Here is an 18,077-nt window from a genome sequence, read left to right on the forward strand (position 1 = left end):
AATTCAATAGCGTAGTGCGTACTTTCCGATAACAAATCACCAGAAACAATTTATCAAATTAATTTGTTAGAAGAATTCAACTTATCAATGTATATTCTTGTGTGTCCATTCCCAATAAATCCAACTCAGTATTTAAATTAAAGATTTGTGCGCTGAGTGAGATGATGTGAGTGAGTGAGACTGAGTGAGTTAAAAACTGTTAAAAACACTCTCTCTGTCAGTGGTTAACTCCTACTCTATGAGTTAAGATTTCAAATACCTAAGACATTCCTTGATTCTGATTCAACTCGCTGCAAAAAGTGATCATCAATTTCATCTCTAATCCAAATGCACAATTGAAGGATTCAGAATATCGACTTTTACAGATGTGATCGTCAAATCTTGAGCGACATCAGGTCTTTACACCAAGGGACCGGCATCAAACCATCATTCCAGGACTGCTTATTCTATTACGGGTCAGGAACTGAATAAGATCAACGTAAATGAAAAATGGTAGGGACAAAGATTTCTTGAGGTCTTGAGTACCACAACAGAAAAATAAGAAATTCTAAGAACTTGTTTAATGCCATACACACATTAAGCACATTCTAATGGACCGTGAAATCTTCTGTCTAACGAAATCCTCACGAAATTAAATGCACTTGTGTCCGTAGTGTACATCACCGGAATATAAGTGTGTCTGTTCAGTCAGTTATCTGTTGCATTAACTTACCTATTGTGTATTTATAGCACATGATCTAAGGGTTAAAGTATGGTCAGATCGAACGAATGTACGTACCAACAATGCGATGGATGATGATACGAGAGTCATAAAATGGGAGTGGTTTGCCACGATCGTATCACCTTTCCTAAGCCGCTACCGTGTGTGACCTTGACCATCGACACTAACAACACCTTCGTGAGCGGAACTACGGCAGTAGGTTGTTCTTGGGAAATTGTTGGGAAATTCCGATGGACATTGGTTCTTTGATAAGCCTCAGACATCGATGTACATTCTTTCCGCCAAAAACACGCTCGGCCACATTCGGATTGAATGATTACACATTTTATCATCCAATTTCCTGCCAAACACTTCATATCCCACTGAAATACGGATATAATTTCACGCTTTCTTGCACGTCTCTCCAACAAACAGTGCTGCTTTGACGTGCCGCCAGCGCAAAGGATGAAACGTCATAAAGAAAACCCATGTCTCTCGCTTGCTCTGTTTTTATTCCACCACCAATTTCTTGTCGAGATCTCAGTGAAACGAACACCAAACGAAAAAAAAAACCACAAACCACCACCGGGGAGAATGTTTGGCCTCAACCTCGCGAAACAACGCACGATTAATCAAATCTTCGGCAAAAGCAACATCATCCGGCCCAAGTGACAAGGTCGAGGAAAATGAGATTCGTCCCGCCCGTCCCGTTTACTTCCACCCCACCCGGGGGGGATCTTAATGGTGAAAACCAATGTGGACAGACCGACAGACACAAGCGGGAAAATGCAAGAAGACTTGGTTTTTTTTCCTTGGTTGTGTTTTCAAACACTACCTTTTGAACCGTCTCTACACACCGGGACGTTTGTGTGTTTCGGTGTGGAAACAGCGCGTGCCCGTCTCTTTTTAGCATCCTCCACGGGCAGGGCGCCGGGTGTGGTCAGGGAATTTTTCATTTGTGTGGGAAAGTTCGTGTTGCCCAAGAAGGTGGGACGCCAGGTCTTCGCGATCAGTCGCGATTCGAGCCGGACCGAGGATCGACGCGGTTCCGCACACGCGTCTGTGCCGCGAGGTGCACCATTTAGTACGAGACGTAAGCGTCCTATAGCAGCGACGATCAGAGGATCAGCTTAAATTCTCAAGCAGCGCGATCGAGTCGGTTTGCAGCCACGGTCCAACGCAAAAACACGGTGACGTAAACACCTGGGAAAACTCGCTTACGAACAGCGCGTTTAATTATTCGCTGATATCTCCGGGATGTCATTAGCGAGGTGCTCGAGATAGTGGGTGCCGTTTGTGCCTCAATCAACGCGAGATCCGGTCGGAACGAAACCAAAAAAACAACAGACTCCGAACATCTACTTATCCACGGGTGATAAGGTAACAGGTAGCAGCGCTCTGGAAGCGATAAGTGTTCGGTTTGGACGCAGGCGAAGGTGGCATTAATCGACAGCATGTGCAATGGACGGTTCTATCTGTCACCTGGCATCGGTGATGTCTGGAAGTCGCGGCCATTGGGTGATAGCAGTACGCGTATGCTAGTGAGCACCGGTCGCACCACCTACTCGAAGGTTTAGTACCGATTCGTGTGCCGGTCGCAGTGAACCCAATTGGGTAGAAACGAGGGACGTGACTTCTGGTGTAGATCTGACTCAGGGCAGGGCCCGCGAGAAGCGAGTGCGAGAAGTGCGGTTCATTCTTAAAAGCAATCTTCACCCAGATTCTAGCGTCGCAGATCACTTTCAGTTGGATCGGTGCTTGAGCAGCACCACCAGGAAGGAGGTTCGTCCGGTCCGGTCTCCGAAAAGTGTCACACCTCAGTGTCAGATACCTAACGAAACGTGACATACATTTCCAACGCGACGGGTGGGGGTTGGAAAAAAACAAACCTGTCACCCTGTACGGTCGTACGCCCTTCCGCCTTGGGCAGCGAAAAGTGTCTCGGTGCTGTTGCTAGAGCAGCGGAAGGAGTTTATTTTCGTGTGCTTGCTGTCGATAGTGATTGTGTCGTCCGGCTGGACGACGGTCCGTGGCGGTACACGATGGCGATACGCGTGACAAAGAAATGTTTTCTACTGTCCACGCTCGGTGTGCTGATCCTGGCCGCGGCACTGACCGTGACCCTGGTGCTGGTGCTGCGGGACGATGAAGAGATCAGCGAAACGTATCGCTTCGCAGCCAGCGCGATCGAACTGCGGCTCGAAGAGCAACCGGACCACCGGTACGTTCTGAACATCTATCGAGGTAAGGAACTACACTCCGCTTCACACCTTAAGTGGGCCGTGTAATGTTTGTTTTGCTTTTCTCCAACGGAGCAAGACGCGTGTGTGTGTCTGGGCGCTCGTTTAGGACGAGATCGTTCCCTTCTGGTTTTCTTTAGCGATCGTTAGCGGTTGGGAGGGAGTTACGAACGTTTGAGTTGCTAGATGGATCTACAGCAGATCCATGCTTATTATGGCTATTATTGGATGAAAATAAACATGGAATTTTATTTACCCATGCTCCCAACACCAGACCACAGTTGGAAAAGTAAATCGCTGCTTGCGGCGAATAAATAATCGAAAGATAAATATCGATATCTAGTCAATGTTTAGTCTTTGTGAGGCAAGTACATCAAAATACCAGGCTCGTGTGTTGTGTTTAGTTTGTATTTTCTTAACTATAAGTACGAAATAAAAGATCCACTTGGATAGCGTGCTCCCGCCATACAGTCGACCGACTCACCTTGCGATAACAATCCAAAACGCTACTGCCAAAAGTGTAACCGACCACCGACAGCCATCCAAGTGAAGGGCATCATCTGTCGATCCATTTACCGTGGATGCATTAGATAGCGAGTGCATTTTGGCATCGGACCCGGACACGGTCGGACGGGCACATTAAGCCCCGCAACAGAGTCTGTAAGTGCCCTCCTGATCTCCATTAAAACGTCCATTAAACCGGCGGCACGAGATGTTGTCGATGAACCCTTCAGCTTTGATTGGCATCACTCATCCGGGCTGAAATGCATTTGGCCATCCCCGTGGCCTTGCCTTTAAGTGCGGCAGCAATGATGATTGTACCCTTTTGCATAAATCAAACATTTACGGTTTAGGTGTGATTGGCCACCGCCCAACGGGAGTAATTTGATCGTTGACTAGGGCGCACGAGATCGGTTGCTGTATGGCTTTACCGAAGTACGGAATTTGGTTGAATGGTTGGTTGAAGTACGGAGGCCTCCAACTGCCCATCAGTCATCGCCAGTGTATTTTATTGGTTTGTTTGATGGAATGGTTTAGTAAGTTATTCAAGGGACACAGTACGAGCTAGAGGATTTAGAGAGGTCATCTGACATTGGTTCGGGTATTTTATCACGATTTATCATTATAGATTGTGTGATTGTGGACGAATGACTTGAATTACCCATGGCCGAAAAGTACATCCTACGCATGGAGATTATGCGGTTCAGCCAAAAATCTGAGGTACTGCAGTAATAGCGGGGTACAAGCAAGTCATCTTGCTTGAGATTGCTGCCTTAAGCAAGTCTCCCTAAGGAAGTAACTCTCAAAGAAAGCAAGTCTCTCCTTAGAATGAACATTTTAGACAGTCCCTTCATTTTCAATACATTTTATGTCTCTCAAAGCTGCAAAGTCTCCCTAACATCACTTTATCTAAGCTGCACATGATGTTTGTACACCAATGTCTCTCTAAGATGTTTAGGGGTTTTGTCAAAGACAGCTCGTGATGGTTGCGTTTACAGGGCATGGTTGAAGATTTTTGCCATAAATAAATGGTATAAAATCCCATTACGTTAGTTTCCCACAGCTGCAAGTATCTCTCTCTCTTTGCAAGGCCCTAGTCCCGTCAGATTGTAGGATAAAGAGACTTGATCTTATAAAAAGTTGATGGTTTTCAATAAGGAGATGTGTAAGTAAGTGGGTAAGAAAACTCCTATTCCATTGATTCTTATTGAAGAAGAAAATTCCTTGGAATGGATCAAATTCTATGGGATTAGTACAACATCAACTCATTCTACTTTTAAACGACAGCAAATCTCCAAGGAATGCGAGGTCATCTTGAATGTGGAGATTGCCTAATAATGAGATTGCAAAGTGATGCCGTGACCAGGATTGAATGAAACTCTAACGTGACGCAATGTAACGAATGTAGTTCGTACTCTCACACTTGATCACATCGGGATGGAAGAGAGTTGGTGACGTACAATGCTAGGTGCTAACAACATATAACATAAGTTTTTGGCATGCTAGTGGTGTTAGAGATCTTCGAGTAGTAGTATTGCTAGTATTGCTGGAGAATTCACACAAGTGTTTTGCGAACGACAAGGAATGATAAAAATAAGTCAACATAGCATCTCCATCTAATACTCTATATTTAAAGAGTTACTATTTTAGTACTTCATGATTATGTTTCAAGGTTTTTGTAACTTCTACTTTGAAGAGCTAAACTTTAACTTGACTTTGAAGATTTTTGTGGAAAATGGTGTCGTCGAAAATACTTTCACATCATCAATTTCGTACAACATTACAGTGCAAAAAGACGAAAAAACAATAGAAAAAGGATAACTGAGCTTGAAAGTACACCACTGCAACCACCAGTTCAGTGTAAAATATTATCTGCATCGGCATTATCAGCCGACACAGCGTCAAATGGTCCTCCTTCCCGTAAACAACACGGGCTGGACAATAAATCGCAAAGCTAATAAAACACCCACAAACAATAGCGTTCGCCTTCACGAAATCAGTGGCAATAACTCAACACATCACGTAATGGGCGCATAAACAGATAACAAAAAAAAATTAGTTATCACTTTCCATTTCGTGCGGAGAGGTGACAAAACATTCGCGCCTGCCACCGAAAACAAAACAACAACAACAACAAAACACATGAAACCGCACGGTTGATGGACGCAACCGATGGATTGCCATCATTCGTCGGTGTCGACGTCGTTGTCGATGTCTTTCGGCTCCATATTGTAGAAACGCGCCACAGGCAACAAACGATCCGTGACAGGCGACACGAAAACAGAGCATTAAGCAAACGGCCACGATCGGGCATCATGTTTGTGCTGAGCCGGCATCGACGCGTTCGCATTGGCGGCCGGGTGGTGGTGATGCTGGTGTTTACAATTCTTGCTGATTGATGGACCCCCAACCGGATGAACCCAATCGGTCGCACTGTTTCGTGTCGCTGCGGTAACACAGTAACCCGCGATGCGGTCGTCGTGTGCGGTGGTTAGGAAAGCGGCAGCAGGTCGGCGGTTCCGCACAGCGTTACCCACCTTACGGTGGGATCGGAAAATCCCTCGCGTAAAATCAGTTCAGACACTTTTCTTCCTCCTCTTTTGGCTGCTTCTTGCGCGGGGATTAATTTTAGAAACGATCCAAAAACCGATGCCAACGGGGAAATATTTGCTAACCACTTCCGCCTTCCAGGGGGCATACAAACCCCAGTGAAATTCCGCTAAGAAGTGACTCTCTCTCTCTCTCTCTGTCCACTCTTTACCGATCGGAGGCATTTTAGACGATTTTTTGTTCGTTTTTTTTTCCTGCCAACTCCAAAACCAAGATGTCTTTGGCGACACACATCGTACCGCACTGTATCGGATTGCCACACGCCAGTTTCGATTAAAGGGAACGCGCGGATACGTTACTACATTTTCCTATTTCCATTCCATTTCCATTCCGTCGAGGTTAGGTGTCTTGGGTTTTCGCATTTTCCGTAAACCATTTCCAACGCCACAGCGAAGATTCTTCGAGAAAACTATTTCGGAACGAAGGAAAAGTGCGATATGTGAAAGATTTTGAGGCTGAGACAGTTAGGCCCGCAAGAAAGGGGCCAGGGAGGGGGTAAGATTGCTTTCCATCTTGAGTATGGTGCAAATGCTTATCTTAAATTAAGCCAATGGCACGTAAAATGCTTCCGTTATCAACTCAGCATTACGCAATCTAACTGCCCGCCAATGGCTCTAATGTTTGATAACATTAAGCTCATAAATTTAGCGGCCATTTATCAAATTTCCCATCAATAATGGTTGTCAAGAAGGTATCTATTTCTGTTGTTGGGCAGATATGGACTACCTTTGATAACGCTGTTTAATTAACCACACATCGGTGTTTGCCATCACGGCCGTAAATTATCGGCCATCACGGCCGTAAAAACTTTGGTCAATTCAATAGTGTTCTCTTCTTCTCAACAGGATTTTTCACTCGTCGTTTTGCTAATAAAAGGATCTTAACTAACTTAAATGCCTAAATTTGCTCTTTGTTATTCAATTGACTCTTGGAGGATTAAATTTACTTCATGTTTTGTAAGTGTCTAAATATCTGGACTAGTAAGTCAGCTTATTGCTTTTGACTTTTAAAGGCGATACTTTCCATTCCTTATTGTAGATTTTACGAACTTGTTGAATAGTTTTAAGGTTTTAAAATTAAGATTTATGGTCGCCTTTTGCGTACTCCGTGCAAACCTCACAAATAATTAAACTTTTTCAATTAATCTATTAGCTAAGTTTAATCTTTAAACATCTTTTAGGGTCACTAAGAACTAAGACTTTGAACTTAGGAGATCGAGTTTTGTTTTAAGGTCGGTTGGTCGCGTTTAGGAGGTCGAATGATTGCTAATAGTCACACGCTACTTTTACAAGAACTTTATCTTACTTTAGTGAACTGAATCTAGATAATCATCTGACAAGTTCAAAACAAAATCGTCTTGATTTATAATTTATTGGATGAGTTATCTTATTTACTTTTAAGCCATAAACTGTGCTTGTACTGATATAGTTTTGACCAAAAAGCATGCAAAATGAAATATTTAAGCATTGATCCTAAGGTACTGGGCGTCTCCATCGGAATTTTATGTTTAATATTAAACACACTAAACGCTTTGTTGGCCTCAAAAGCTCTTCAATTAGCAACCAACTATTTATATAATTTTAAAGGATATTTACCGATCAACTACGATGAATATTTAAATCAAACTAGAATCGAGTTAGGCCTTGGATGGCAGAGCCTGCATTTATGCAATCGGCATTTCTAAGGCCTCTTTCAACACTTTGTAGCGTTAATTTCGTTTTCCCAATCAAGATCTAATGGGATTTCAAGGCGCTTATTAAAAAAATGTAAATTTTTATCCCAAATTAAGTTTGTAAATACTTATACACCAATTCTAAACTCAAATTTCAGTGATGGAATATACTCCAAAATGTTATCCCACAGCACAACACACCCAAGTTCGAAGCGTAAACGAATCGAAAGTTCCTACCCGTTAACATTTCCACCGTCACTTCCGATTATTCCACAACCATGTGTGTGGGGTGGTTGGGGAGCGGACAATATAAAGGAATGCGTTCAACACGTGACAGTGGTCGAATGTTTTGGGCAAGCGCCATCACACGCGTCATTTGCACCCGAGTTTCGTGGTACATTTTTCATCCCTTTCGCAATCGTGGCGATCAAACGATCCTCGGGCCCACCTTTCGTCTTGCGTTCCACCCCCGCCACACACCCCCGAGTCCGCCGCGGTTACGGAAGAAAACACCATTTGGCTCAAGAATCGGCGAAAAATGGCCATAATTAATGGGATGTGTTTCGGCGTCGCATCTTTGGCGCGGACAACACTCCCCCAACCCGGGTGCGCCACACATCGGGAAAAACGGGATCCCATAAATCTCGCCATTTCTGTACCCGCCTGACGGATAGATCAAGCATCTCCCCCAACATTCGAGTGGATCAAGCACGGATGGAGCGCTTTGCTTTCGCCATTTTTGTTTCCCCCTATCCACTGCACACATACGGCAGCACGCCAACAGCGTGAAGCAGGGCATGGCGCATGAAAGGATTAAAAGCAAACGCTTGAAATTAATTTCGCTTGGGAGAAATTAATTATTTCACCGCGAGCGCTTGGGAAATTGGGGTAGTTCCACGCGTGAAGTTGCCTTAGACGAGAGGAAATGATTTATGGCGGGTTTGCTCGCCGGGGAAGATGATCTAAGCGAAGATCGCTGATGCTGGAATTTGGGTCCGCCACCCAATGCGAATCGATACCCCACGGTCAATATCTGGGTCAGAGATCTTCCGTACGGGTGATAAATAACGATATGCGATCTGAAGTCCTCATAACACTGGAATGCATGCGAGATTGGACGATAAACGGGCAATAAAACAGCTGTTTCCTGTTTTCGCCACGAACGGCTACTGAATGTCATGTTACAGGCGTGGCAGAATTTCTATTCTGTGTTACACATTTATTGAGGGTTTGAGCATTGTCGCGAGAAGTCCCCCAAAGGTCAGTCCCCCGAAGTCAGTTAGACAGTTATCAGGCGCTTCCCGGTCTTGGGGTGCTGCAGGAGTCCTCCATCCGAACCGCTCACGGTCGAGCTATGTCGTCAGCCAATGCATCACTCCAACTCGATTTGGGCCTATCACGCCTCCTCTGTCCCTTGTGGACGACCTAAAAGGACTTTATGGGCTGGGTCGTACGGTGTCATTCTAATGACATGATCAACCCATCAGAGCCTGGGGATTCTAATCCGCTGTTCGTCGTACAGTTCGGAGAGCTCATCGTTGTAGAGATTCCTCCAAGATGCCTCAGACTTTAGAAAGACAGGTTGGCAGCCATCACCCTTCCACATCAATGTCCGAAGTCCCCACTTCAGGATGTTAGCCCTGTTTTAAAGGATATTTTAACCTCATATAGGCTCGAGATGTATTTGAAGCTAAGTTAATTGATCATACATACATCTTAGATCTACGATGTCTACAAGCACATTCAGGAGCAATTCTAAAGTTCCATTTGTTTAAATAATTTTGCAACTGCAACTTCTATTCTTCTCTCCATCTCCCTAGGTGATGATCGTGTGCAAAGAATCACCTTCGATCACGATTTCACGGACGATTCCGATATCGAAACGTTCCCGAAAGGCATGCGCCTGTTTGGCAATGGGCACAACATCGAAATTCGCGAGCTGGAGGATAGTGCCGGCTTTGCCTACCTGAGCATCACGCGCACCTTACGCAAGGGCCAAATCGGTAGCGACGTGCTGCACCTGCACGACACGTTCGGTCCGGATCAGTCGCCGCTGCACTGGTACGGTGGACCGGAGCTAATGGAACAGTATTATCCGATCGAGAAGCTACGCTTCGACGACTACGCTTACATCACCAAAGAGCTGCACAGTGCGGCCATCATCGAACGCTACTGGCTCAATACGGCCGGTGTGTTTTTCTACGTCGACAAGGAGGTGCCCCTGTTTCTCGATCAGGACGATCGGGTGCTAAGGTTTAGCGCGAAGAAGGAACTGCCGTACTACACGTACGACGACGAGTTCGTGTTCAGCTATCGCGTTGGTGTGGCGGCGGATGCACGGGAAGCCCACCAGAAGGCGGTCGAGCGGGTGCTAAACCAACCGGTTGACATCCCCGACGAGCGCATGGTCCGGCAACCGATCTGGTCGACCTGGGTGCGTTACCGGCGCCCCATCAGCCAGCAAACGGTGCTGGAGTTTGCGCGCGAAATCAACGCGTACGAGTTCAAGAACGCCCAGCTGGACATCGACGATCTGTGGGAGGTTTGCTACGGGTCGCTCACCTTTAACACGATCACCTTCCCGAACGTGACGGAAATGACGGAGATGCTGCACGAGATGGGTTTCCGCGTAACGCTCTGGGTGCATCCATTCATCAACAAGAACTGTGATCCCTGGTACACGGAGGCACTTAGCAAGGGGTAAGCCATCACTCTGTAAGGTCCTTGATGGGCGGTAATTGATTCCCTCTTCACAGCTATCTCGTGAAATCGCACAACGAAACCATCGGTTACAACACCAAATGGTGGAACAGTGCCGAAAACGAGGCGTCCTACATCAACTTCAACAATCCGGACGCGGTCGAATGGTACCGGCGACGATTGCGCGAACTGCAGGAGCTCGGCATCGACAACTTTAAGTTTGACGCTGGTGAAACGAGTTGGGCACCAGCTGATCCGGACATTGGCGGACCCACGGCATTGCTGCCCTCGAGCCAGACGGTTAACTTCGTGCGTATGTGTGCTGCGTTCGGTGGCATGATCGAGATCCGTACCGGCTGGGGAACGCAGGATCTGCCCGTATTCGTCCGAATGCTCGATTTTGACACGCGCTGGGGCTGGAACAATGGACTACTGTCGCTCATACCGACACTGCTGCAGATGAACCTGAACGGGTATCCGTTCGTACTGCCGGACATGATCGGTGGCAACGTGTACGGGGACGATATACTCACGAAGGAGTTGTTCATACGCTGGCTTGAGGCGAGTGTCTTCATGCCGAGCATACAGTTCTCCAAGACGCCTTGGGATATTGACGAGGAGGTAAGTGAGAAGTTACTACTAATCGACTACAAAGCTTCACTACAACATACCTCCCCTTCTCACAAACAGAGCATAACGATCTCGAAGAAATTCGCTCAACTGCACGAAACCTACTCGGACTACATCATCCAACGGATGCGCCTGGCAGTATCACACGGTACACCAGTAAATCCCCCGATCTGGTGGCTTGATCCCACCGACAAGATCGCTCAAACTATTTACGACCGTAAGTGGCCTAACCATACACGTCTCATTTTACTACAATCGACCTAACTCTCCCTTCACAGAATATCTGCTCGGTGAGGACATTGTGGTGGCGCCGGTTCTGGCGGAGTTTGCCACCGCCCGCGACATCTACCTGCCCAAGGGAACGTGGCGCGATGGAAACACCAACCGAGTGCACGAGGGTGGCCGGTGGATTTACAACTACACGGCACCGATGGACATGCTGCCATACTTTGTCTCTGCCACGTTCCAAGCAAACTGAGCAAACGCTGTGAAGGGTGGTTTTGGTTTGCATGCCAATAAGCATAACCAGGTTATGCGAGTTCCTTTAGAACGGTAACAAAACACGGGAACCAAAGTGAATGGTAAATTAAGGGTACACAGAGAGGGATGATACGGAACGCGATCATAGTGATTTATATTTACTTATTTTTTCCGTCTATCCAAAATAAACTGATATCAACTATTGACCTATATAAAGGTGGTGTTTTCGTTTTTTTTAACCATGGTTTAATTGTTGTTTGTTATCGTCTCTCAATATGACGCACCAGTCCTTGACCAAGTATCTCAAAGTCACGCACTAGCGCATCTACATTCAGCTGAAGCGTTCCTTCCTTCGTAAACATTCTTCCATTTACGTTTGAAATCTAATGAAAGAAATAATAAATATGGTAAATAATAATAGTTCGTCACTAGCGACCATCCACGCATACACACTTACCGTAAAAGGTTTCTCCTCTAGTGCTTGCGGGCGCCACAGTACAGCAATACGATCACCACCGCACGGATCGTAAAAGAAGATGGCAAACTGGCGGTAGGCGTCCCGAAGCTCCCGCAGGTAGAAGTGCACCGGATCGAAACCGGCCGCCGGTTCCTTGTCGGAAGATTTCGCGAACAGACTCGGTGTCTTTTGAATGCCTACCTCGTGCGAGCTGGGTATGCCAATCGGTATTACGATCGTGCTGTCTAGATGAATAATCACATTGTAACCTTCCATTGATGGTACGAAGAAATTCTGCGCAAGATGAAAAATAATTGGAATGAGTTTAAGGCATTTCGCCGGGCCGGGTATTCTCTGTTGTCTACCTGTATTTTGCTCTGAAGCGTACGGATATTCATCTCGATTAGTTGTGTGGCCGACTGGGCTAGCAATGTCACCCGGTTCAGTATCTCTGCCGTCGGTGCCCTGCGTCCAAACAATCCATACTTTCCCGCATCGCACGGTGTAATGATCGTGAGCGGGGGGAAAGTTTGCCGACGTTCGTAAAATTGCTTCTCCAGCTCATCGATCGTTTCGTTCGACAGCTCATCGTTAAGATTTACCACGATCATATCTTTGCTCCAGTCGGTCGACGCGATGAATTGCAACCACCGCATGAATCCCGCCTGCGGCTGTACCGGAGGTTGCAACGGTTGGTTGAGGTAAAGGGCAGCGAGCAGCAGCTCGGTACATTCGTCCGGCCACAGGTACGGGTCGATCAGCTGCGAATAAAGCCAACGTTTCGCGATGGCCGCAACGGAACCGAACGAAAAGTATTGCTGATGTAAACCGTGCAAGATGCCGGTAAGCTTTGGCAGTATCGTGGCCTGCATCTCTAGCGCAATGCTTTCTTCCGTCTCCTGTTGCAGTCGCGTCACCTTGTTGTCGGAGAGATACTCGCGTAGGATGCTGATTTCACGCTGATGGATAATCACGAACCGGAAGAGATACTTATCTGTCGAACGAAAGGACCAAGACGGTAAATGACGTGCGTTTTTGATGAGAATCCCATACTACTTACCATAAAGCACATCCAAATAGTCACTGTATGCTTGCGCCAGTGGTCTGTCGGTGGATGATGTTCCCTGCACCTGGGTCATGCTGTCGGCAATACGCAGATAGAACGCTGCTTTTAAACGACGTATCGGTTCCAACTCTGTCGGCCATTTCCCGCTGGCTTCAAGCTGAATCGTTGCGTGAATCGGTTTGCCACTGAGAAACACCAACTGTCCATTCACGCGCAGTCCGCTTGCCGTCGGCCTGGGTGGATCCGGATCGGTGTACCGAAATACCGGATCCGTTCCATGTATTGCGTTGATCGTTAGCGGAAGCTTCTCCAAATCGCGCATCATTCGACCGAGCGCATCGAACGCTCGTATCACGGCCAGCGACCGCTCCTCGATCGTCTCGTGCAGCATCTTCGCAGGGTACGGTGTAATGGCGGACTCGAACTGAGCGGCCAAGTATCCGACCTTTTTAGCCGGTATGTCCAGGTGGGCTTGCAGCAGAAACCGCACAATCGATCGTACGATCAAGCGCTTCTGGCCGATCGGATCGGTCGCTTCACCCCACACGCAAGACTCCGTGATGGAACCATCCTTGAAGCGGCGCAGTTCGGCTTTTCCCTGCCAAAACGAACGGAATGCTTCGCTGGCAGCTGCATCGATCGCTTCCGGACCCTTATCGACCAGATTGAATGCATCCGAACCGTTAAGTGAGAGCCCTAGTACCAAGCGTGGTTCTGCCGTCATGGCACACTCTCCCAGTTTAAGGCTTACTGCCAACGGTACCAGGTATGAGACGCGAGCACCAAGTCCTTTGCGCAGCAAGCGTTCCACGATGCGTACGAAAAGTGCCTGAGCGTCACCCAAGTAATCAAGTTTATCCACATCTTCCGCGAACGATTCGATTGTGGCTGCGATGAGCCGGGAATCGTTCACCGTTACGATTTGATCGTACTGCGTGAATGCCGGATAGTTCGCGAGAAACAGTGCCAGAAAGGAGTTAATTTTGTGATTATCCAGCATGCGAATGGCCAGTGCACTTTCGTGCCGTACGCGACGGTACAGGTCCACCGGGAGGTTAGCCGCAATGTTGAGCATCCCTAGCGGATCAATGAACACCACATCGTAGTAACGGAAGAAGGAGCTTAGCGTCTCTTGACTACTGCTGTCGAACGAAATTCCCTGCTTATCCCAGCTGCTACCTGCCAGTTGGTTCCAGAATAGGCGAATAATCTGGTAGCTACTCATGTTTGGATAAATGCGTTTGCTCTGCAACAGTTGCGCGATATAGAACGTCACCAATGCACCATCGAAACCGTAACGTCCCCGATCGAAATGTCGCTGGCGGATCCACACTTTTAGCAGAATAATTGCTTCCCGTACGCTATCCGACTGGATTATACTTTCGAGCATTTCGGCATTTTTTGCCAACCGTAAATCGTACAGAATGGAAGCGTTGTAGTGCGGCGTAGGCAAGTTCTCGTACTCCTCCGTCGGAATCGACTCGCCTTTCCCGATCATTGCCGGTCGCACATTGTTTCGGTGCGGAAGGAATCTTTTCTTCGGGAAGTGGCTTCCATCGGCAACGGCATGCAGCTGGAAAAGCACCTTTCTCTCAAAATCTTCATCAGACGGTCGCATTACGAGCACTGGTTTTAAGCGATCTCCCTTTAGTGGTTCGAAACGAACGCTCGAGACAACCTTTTCCTTTCCGGACTGTTTCAGCAAGTGTTCTGCAATCGTGCAAAGATAGTGCGCACGCTTGTAGTGATAGCGTAGGTTTAGATAATCTTCCTTGTGGAGGCATTTTTCCGGCATAACCAGTAGCAAATCTATCACTAGTGGTTTACCGAACGAGGTGCGCAACATTGCATCGCATCCACCGATAGTGCGTATGTGACACTGCTGAAGAAATCGGAACCGTTCATTGCCCAGAACTTCCTGCATCTGTTGGTGGGAAGCGGTTGTTTGTAGTGGAAACTCGAACCCGTCGTAGTCTTGTTCGAGCAACCATCGATCATTCGCCTCATCTTCGATCGTTCTCAGAAACTCTTTGAATTGCTCAAGCCACACCTGCACGTATCGGCCCACCTTGGACGTAACGCGCACTTCCTTCAACATCTCCTCCGTTTGCATGCGAAAAAGATTGGAGTGGTAATAGTTTTCCGTTTCCTTCAACCGATTTATCTCCTCCACGGTGGGTGGTTTGTACAGTTCCTTCATCGCTTTGACACGTTTACGGTGCGCTTCCTCTTCGTTGTGTGCCAACACTTTACGTTTCGTGGCTTTTGAAAGCACCTTCTTCGATGGGTTGGTAATTCGCACGAAGGCACCACTTTCGAGCCCGCTGTCCATGCTTTCGTCTCCATCGCCAGCAGCTTTTCCATTGCGGTCACCTTCATCTGCATCCTCATCCTCATCGGTTCCATTGTCCACCATCGAGTCGTACGAATCATTGTCCGGTTCTTCGTGAACTTGACGTTTTTTGTCCTTCTTTTTCTTCAACATACCCAAACTTCCCGGCGATTTCTTCTTGACGCGATTCATGCTTAAATGGGGATGTTGTTTTGCTGAAATTACACGACGAAACACTGGGAACTACGAGGAGAAAACGTGCCGGCAACTTGTTCGCTAAACGCACATTGTTTTTATTTTGACAGAAACGCGAAGCATGCCGAAAGTGACAGCTCCGGTACACCACCCAATTACGCCGTCGTTTTGAATTACACCACCGGGTCACATTGACAGTGGTTTGTTTACTTCGCAAGCCCGATTTGTTTATAGACGATTTGCTCCGAACAAGTGCAGCTTCAATACTGAATTTTAGAATACGAATTTGTGCATATTCTGTCCACGATGCAAACCTGCGTGTCGTGTAGTGTGAAAAATAATGGCATGATAGCTATTTTTCAGCATCCGAATGGGTTGGATGAGATGTTTCACACGGTGATGGACATAGAGGTACAGAGAGAGCAAAACGCGTACAATTTAACATCCATTAAACCACTTGTTATCGTTTTAGGTACAACCTGAAGATCACCTTTGCGTGCCGTGTTACGATGATATGAAAATAGCGTATCGCTTTAAAACACGATGTAAGCAGAACATTGCAATTCGCGCAACTATTAAGGCGCAGATGATACAACCTCCACAAATGTCCGAGCAGAGTGTAAATAGTAGTAACGATGTTTCCACAACGTGTAGCGAATCAACTTCACATGAAGATAGAAAAGACACCCAGCGCAACAAGGAAAAAGCTAACACAACCGTTACACAGCCAGGAAAGACCGATTCTGCTCGTAATTTTAAAGAAGAAGAGATTATTGCAGATATGGACAACTTCCACCAAGATGATATTGAGATTAGCGAAGAAATCACTGAACCAGAACAGGATGAAAACGAAAGCTGTACGCTAGCGGTTGATATGGATGATGGAAGGAAAAGTGATTCCGACTCGAGAGCTGTCGATGTTGCTAGAGATGCAAAGAGTAGTAATGACAGCAAACATCCGCATGATGAACAACCGACTACTTCATTCGTTCAAGGTAGGGAGGAAACCAAAAGGGAATCCTTACCAAGACTCCCAAAAGTACACAGCCTTATGTGTGAATATTGCTTCAAAGAGTTCGATAATTTAGCGGACAAAATCGAACACACTGGGACGCACCAAACGGAATCGAAACCATTCAAATGTGTACACGAAGGGTGTGGCGGTGCGTTTAAAGATCGGGTAGGATTGCGGGCCCACGTACGGATTCATGCCACGGTAAAGCGATACGGATGCCGTTACTGTTCGATGCGGTTCCACACGCACGGCAATCGGAATGCACACGAACGCACGCACAATGGCGAAAAGCCATTTGTTTGCAAACAATGTGGTAAAGGATTTGCGGAAGGTGGCAATCTCAAGAATCACATACGGTTCCACAATGGTGAGCGGCCATATCCGTGTGAGATGTGTGGCAAATCGTACCGGACACACTACTCCCGCTCGGTGCATATGCGCTCACACACAAACGATCGACCATTTAAGTGTGACGAATGCGGGAAAGGGTTTTACTCAACCGGAAAGCTAACGATCCACCGGCGGACGCATACGGGCGAACGGCCTTATGAATGTGGATCCTGTCAAGCAAAGTTTGCCGATACATGTGGACTTCGAAGACACATGATAAAACGGCACTAATGTTTGGATAGAAATTTATCAGAAAAGTGAAATTGCCGATCGTAGTAGACGATGCACTTTTAGTTGCAATCAATCGTTGGACTTTTAAAGGAGAGGGCAGTAGCATCCAAATTTTGAGTACAAATTATTTTAAGTAAAATATTTAGGATATTTAAAAAGAAAGTATAATAGAAAAAAATAATGAATCACCAAACCATACTATTGAATTCCGAGCAAAACTGTAGCGAAATGTTTTCCGAACCAGTGCACTGTAGGTATATTGTTTGCTTTCTTTAAAAGTTATACTTCGATTTAATCATTCATTTTTTTTTGGGTAATATCTTTCAACCATCCAGTTCCATTAGTATTCGGCAATGAAACATACGTCCTTACCATACAAGATCAACGGAATGTTATTGATCGACGAAGCTGGTTTTTGTCGCGCTCTTCTAAAGCTCTGTCGACTAACGCTGTCCCACTGGGAGGAGATAATGGTCCAATAAACCTTAACCCGCTGATAGCTCAAATATTGATGGAATTACAAGCTAATGGTGCAGCCTACCAAATGGATACCCTGCCAGCTCAGCATATACAACGCGGGCAAGCGAAACCATTTTGCTTCCACTATGAGAAACAAACCGACACCGAAGATTTGTCATACTATCAGAACTACGATCGTCTGAAGCAAGGGGAAATGGTAATAAAACACGTGCACTATTATGTGGAATCTGCCATGAAAAGTAGGGCCACAAACACGGAGACAACGATGGAAACAGAAGAAATAACTGACATTGAAGATATTACGCTGTAGAGCAGAACATTTTCATCGTTTTATAATAAACTCAACTCAAGTGCTGACATTTGGTCATCGTTTATTCA

At 46.5% G+C, this 18,077-nt stretch overlaps 4 protein-coding genes across 4 annotated transcripts; 3 read left to right on the forward strand and 1 right to left on the reverse strand.

Moving 5' to 3' along the window:
- The first annotated feature begins 2,742 nt into the window (after positions 1–2,742).
- Positions 2,743–11,531, forward strand: LOC128706832 (myogenesis-regulating glycosidase-like). Its single transcript, XM_053801773.1, has 5 exons — positions 2,743–2,944; positions 9,544–10,423; positions 10,480–11,044; positions 11,114–11,270; positions 11,332–11,531. The coding sequence occupies exons 1-5, from the start codon at positions 2,743–2,745 to the stop codon at positions 11,529–11,531; spliced, it is 2,004 nt and encodes a 667-aa protein (XP_053657748.1).
- A 262-nt stretch (positions 11,532–11,793) lies between these two features.
- Positions 11,794–15,580, reverse strand: LOC128709795 (nucleolar protein 6). The gene is made up of 4 exons (XM_053804814.1): positions 13,051–15,580; positions 12,356–12,984; positions 11,991–12,284; positions 11,794–11,916 (listed from the first exon to the last, which is right to left on the reverse strand). Exons 1-4 carry the CDS (start codon positions 15,578–15,580, stop codon positions 11,794–11,796), a joined length of 3,576 nt encoding a protein of 1,191 aa, XP_053660789.1.
- Positions 15,581–15,889: 309 nt separating this feature from the next.
- On the forward strand, positions 15,890–17,219 carry LOC128709847 (zinc finger protein 691-like). The gene is made up of 2 exons (XM_053804871.1): positions 15,890–15,994; positions 16,056–17,219. The coding sequence occupies exons 1-2, from the start codon at positions 15,890–15,892 to the stop codon at positions 17,217–17,219; spliced, it is 1,269 nt and encodes a 422-aa protein (XP_053660846.1).
- Positions 17,220–17,399: 180 nt separating this feature from the next.
- On the forward strand, positions 17,400–18,009 carry LOC128709852 (uncharacterized). The gene is made up of 2 exons (XM_053804876.1): positions 17,400–17,469; positions 17,555–18,009. The coding sequence occupies exons 1-2, from the start codon at positions 17,400–17,402 to the stop codon at positions 18,007–18,009; spliced, it is 525 nt and encodes a 174-aa protein (XP_053660851.1).
- Positions 18,010–18,077: the final 68 nt, after the last annotated feature.

Source organism: Anopheles marshallii, chromosome 2, assembly GCF_943734725.1.
Source record: "Anopheles marshallii chromosome 2, idAnoMarsDA_429_01, whole genome shotgun sequence".
Classification (NCBI taxonomy): domain Eukaryota; kingdom Metazoa; phylum Arthropoda; class Insecta; order Diptera; family Culicidae; genus Anopheles; species Anopheles marshallii.

Excerpts from the sequence above, each read along its gene's own strand:
- LOC128709795 (XM_053804814.1), bottom strand. The coding sequence starts at position 15,580 with ATGAATCGCGTCAAGAAGAAATCGCCGGGAAGTTTGGGTATGTTGAAG. Across the intron at positions 12,285-12,355 it reads CGCTTCAGAGCAAAATACAG|AATTTCTTCGTACCATCAAT; the intron begins GTAGACAACAGA and ends CATCTTGCGCAG. Across the intron at positions 11,917-11,990 it reads TAGAGGAGAAACCTTTTACG|ATTTCAAACGTAAATGGAAG; the intron begins GTAAGTGTGTAT and ends TTCTTTCATTAG.
- LOC128706832 (XM_053801773.1), top strand. The coding sequence starts at position 2,743 with ATGGCGATACGCGTGACAAAGAAATGTTTTCTACTGTCCACGCTCGGT. Across the intron at positions 2,945-9,543 it reads CGTTCTGAACATCTATCGAG|GTGATGATCGTGTGCAAAGA; the intron begins GTAAGGAACTAC and ends CCATCTCCCTAG. Across the intron at positions 11,045-11,113 it reads CTTGGGATATTGACGAGGAG|AGCATAACGATCTCGAAGAA; the intron begins GTAAGTGAGAAG and ends TCTCACAAACAG.
- LOC128709847 (XM_053804871.1), top strand. The coding sequence starts at position 15,890 with ATGCAAACCTGCGTGTCGTGTAGTGTGAAAAATAATGGCATGATAGCT. Across the intron at positions 15,995-16,055 it reads ACACGGTGATGGACATAGAG|GTACAACCTGAAGATCACCT; the intron begins GTACAGAGAGAG and ends TTATCGTTTTAG.
- LOC128709852 (XM_053804876.1), top strand. The coding sequence starts at position 17,400 with ATGAATCACCAAACCATACTATTGAATTCCGAGCAAAACTGTAGCGAA. Across the intron at positions 17,470-17,554 it reads GTTTTCCGAACCAGTGCACT|TTCCATTAGTATTCGGCAAT; the intron begins GTAGGTATATTG and ends TCAACCATCCAG.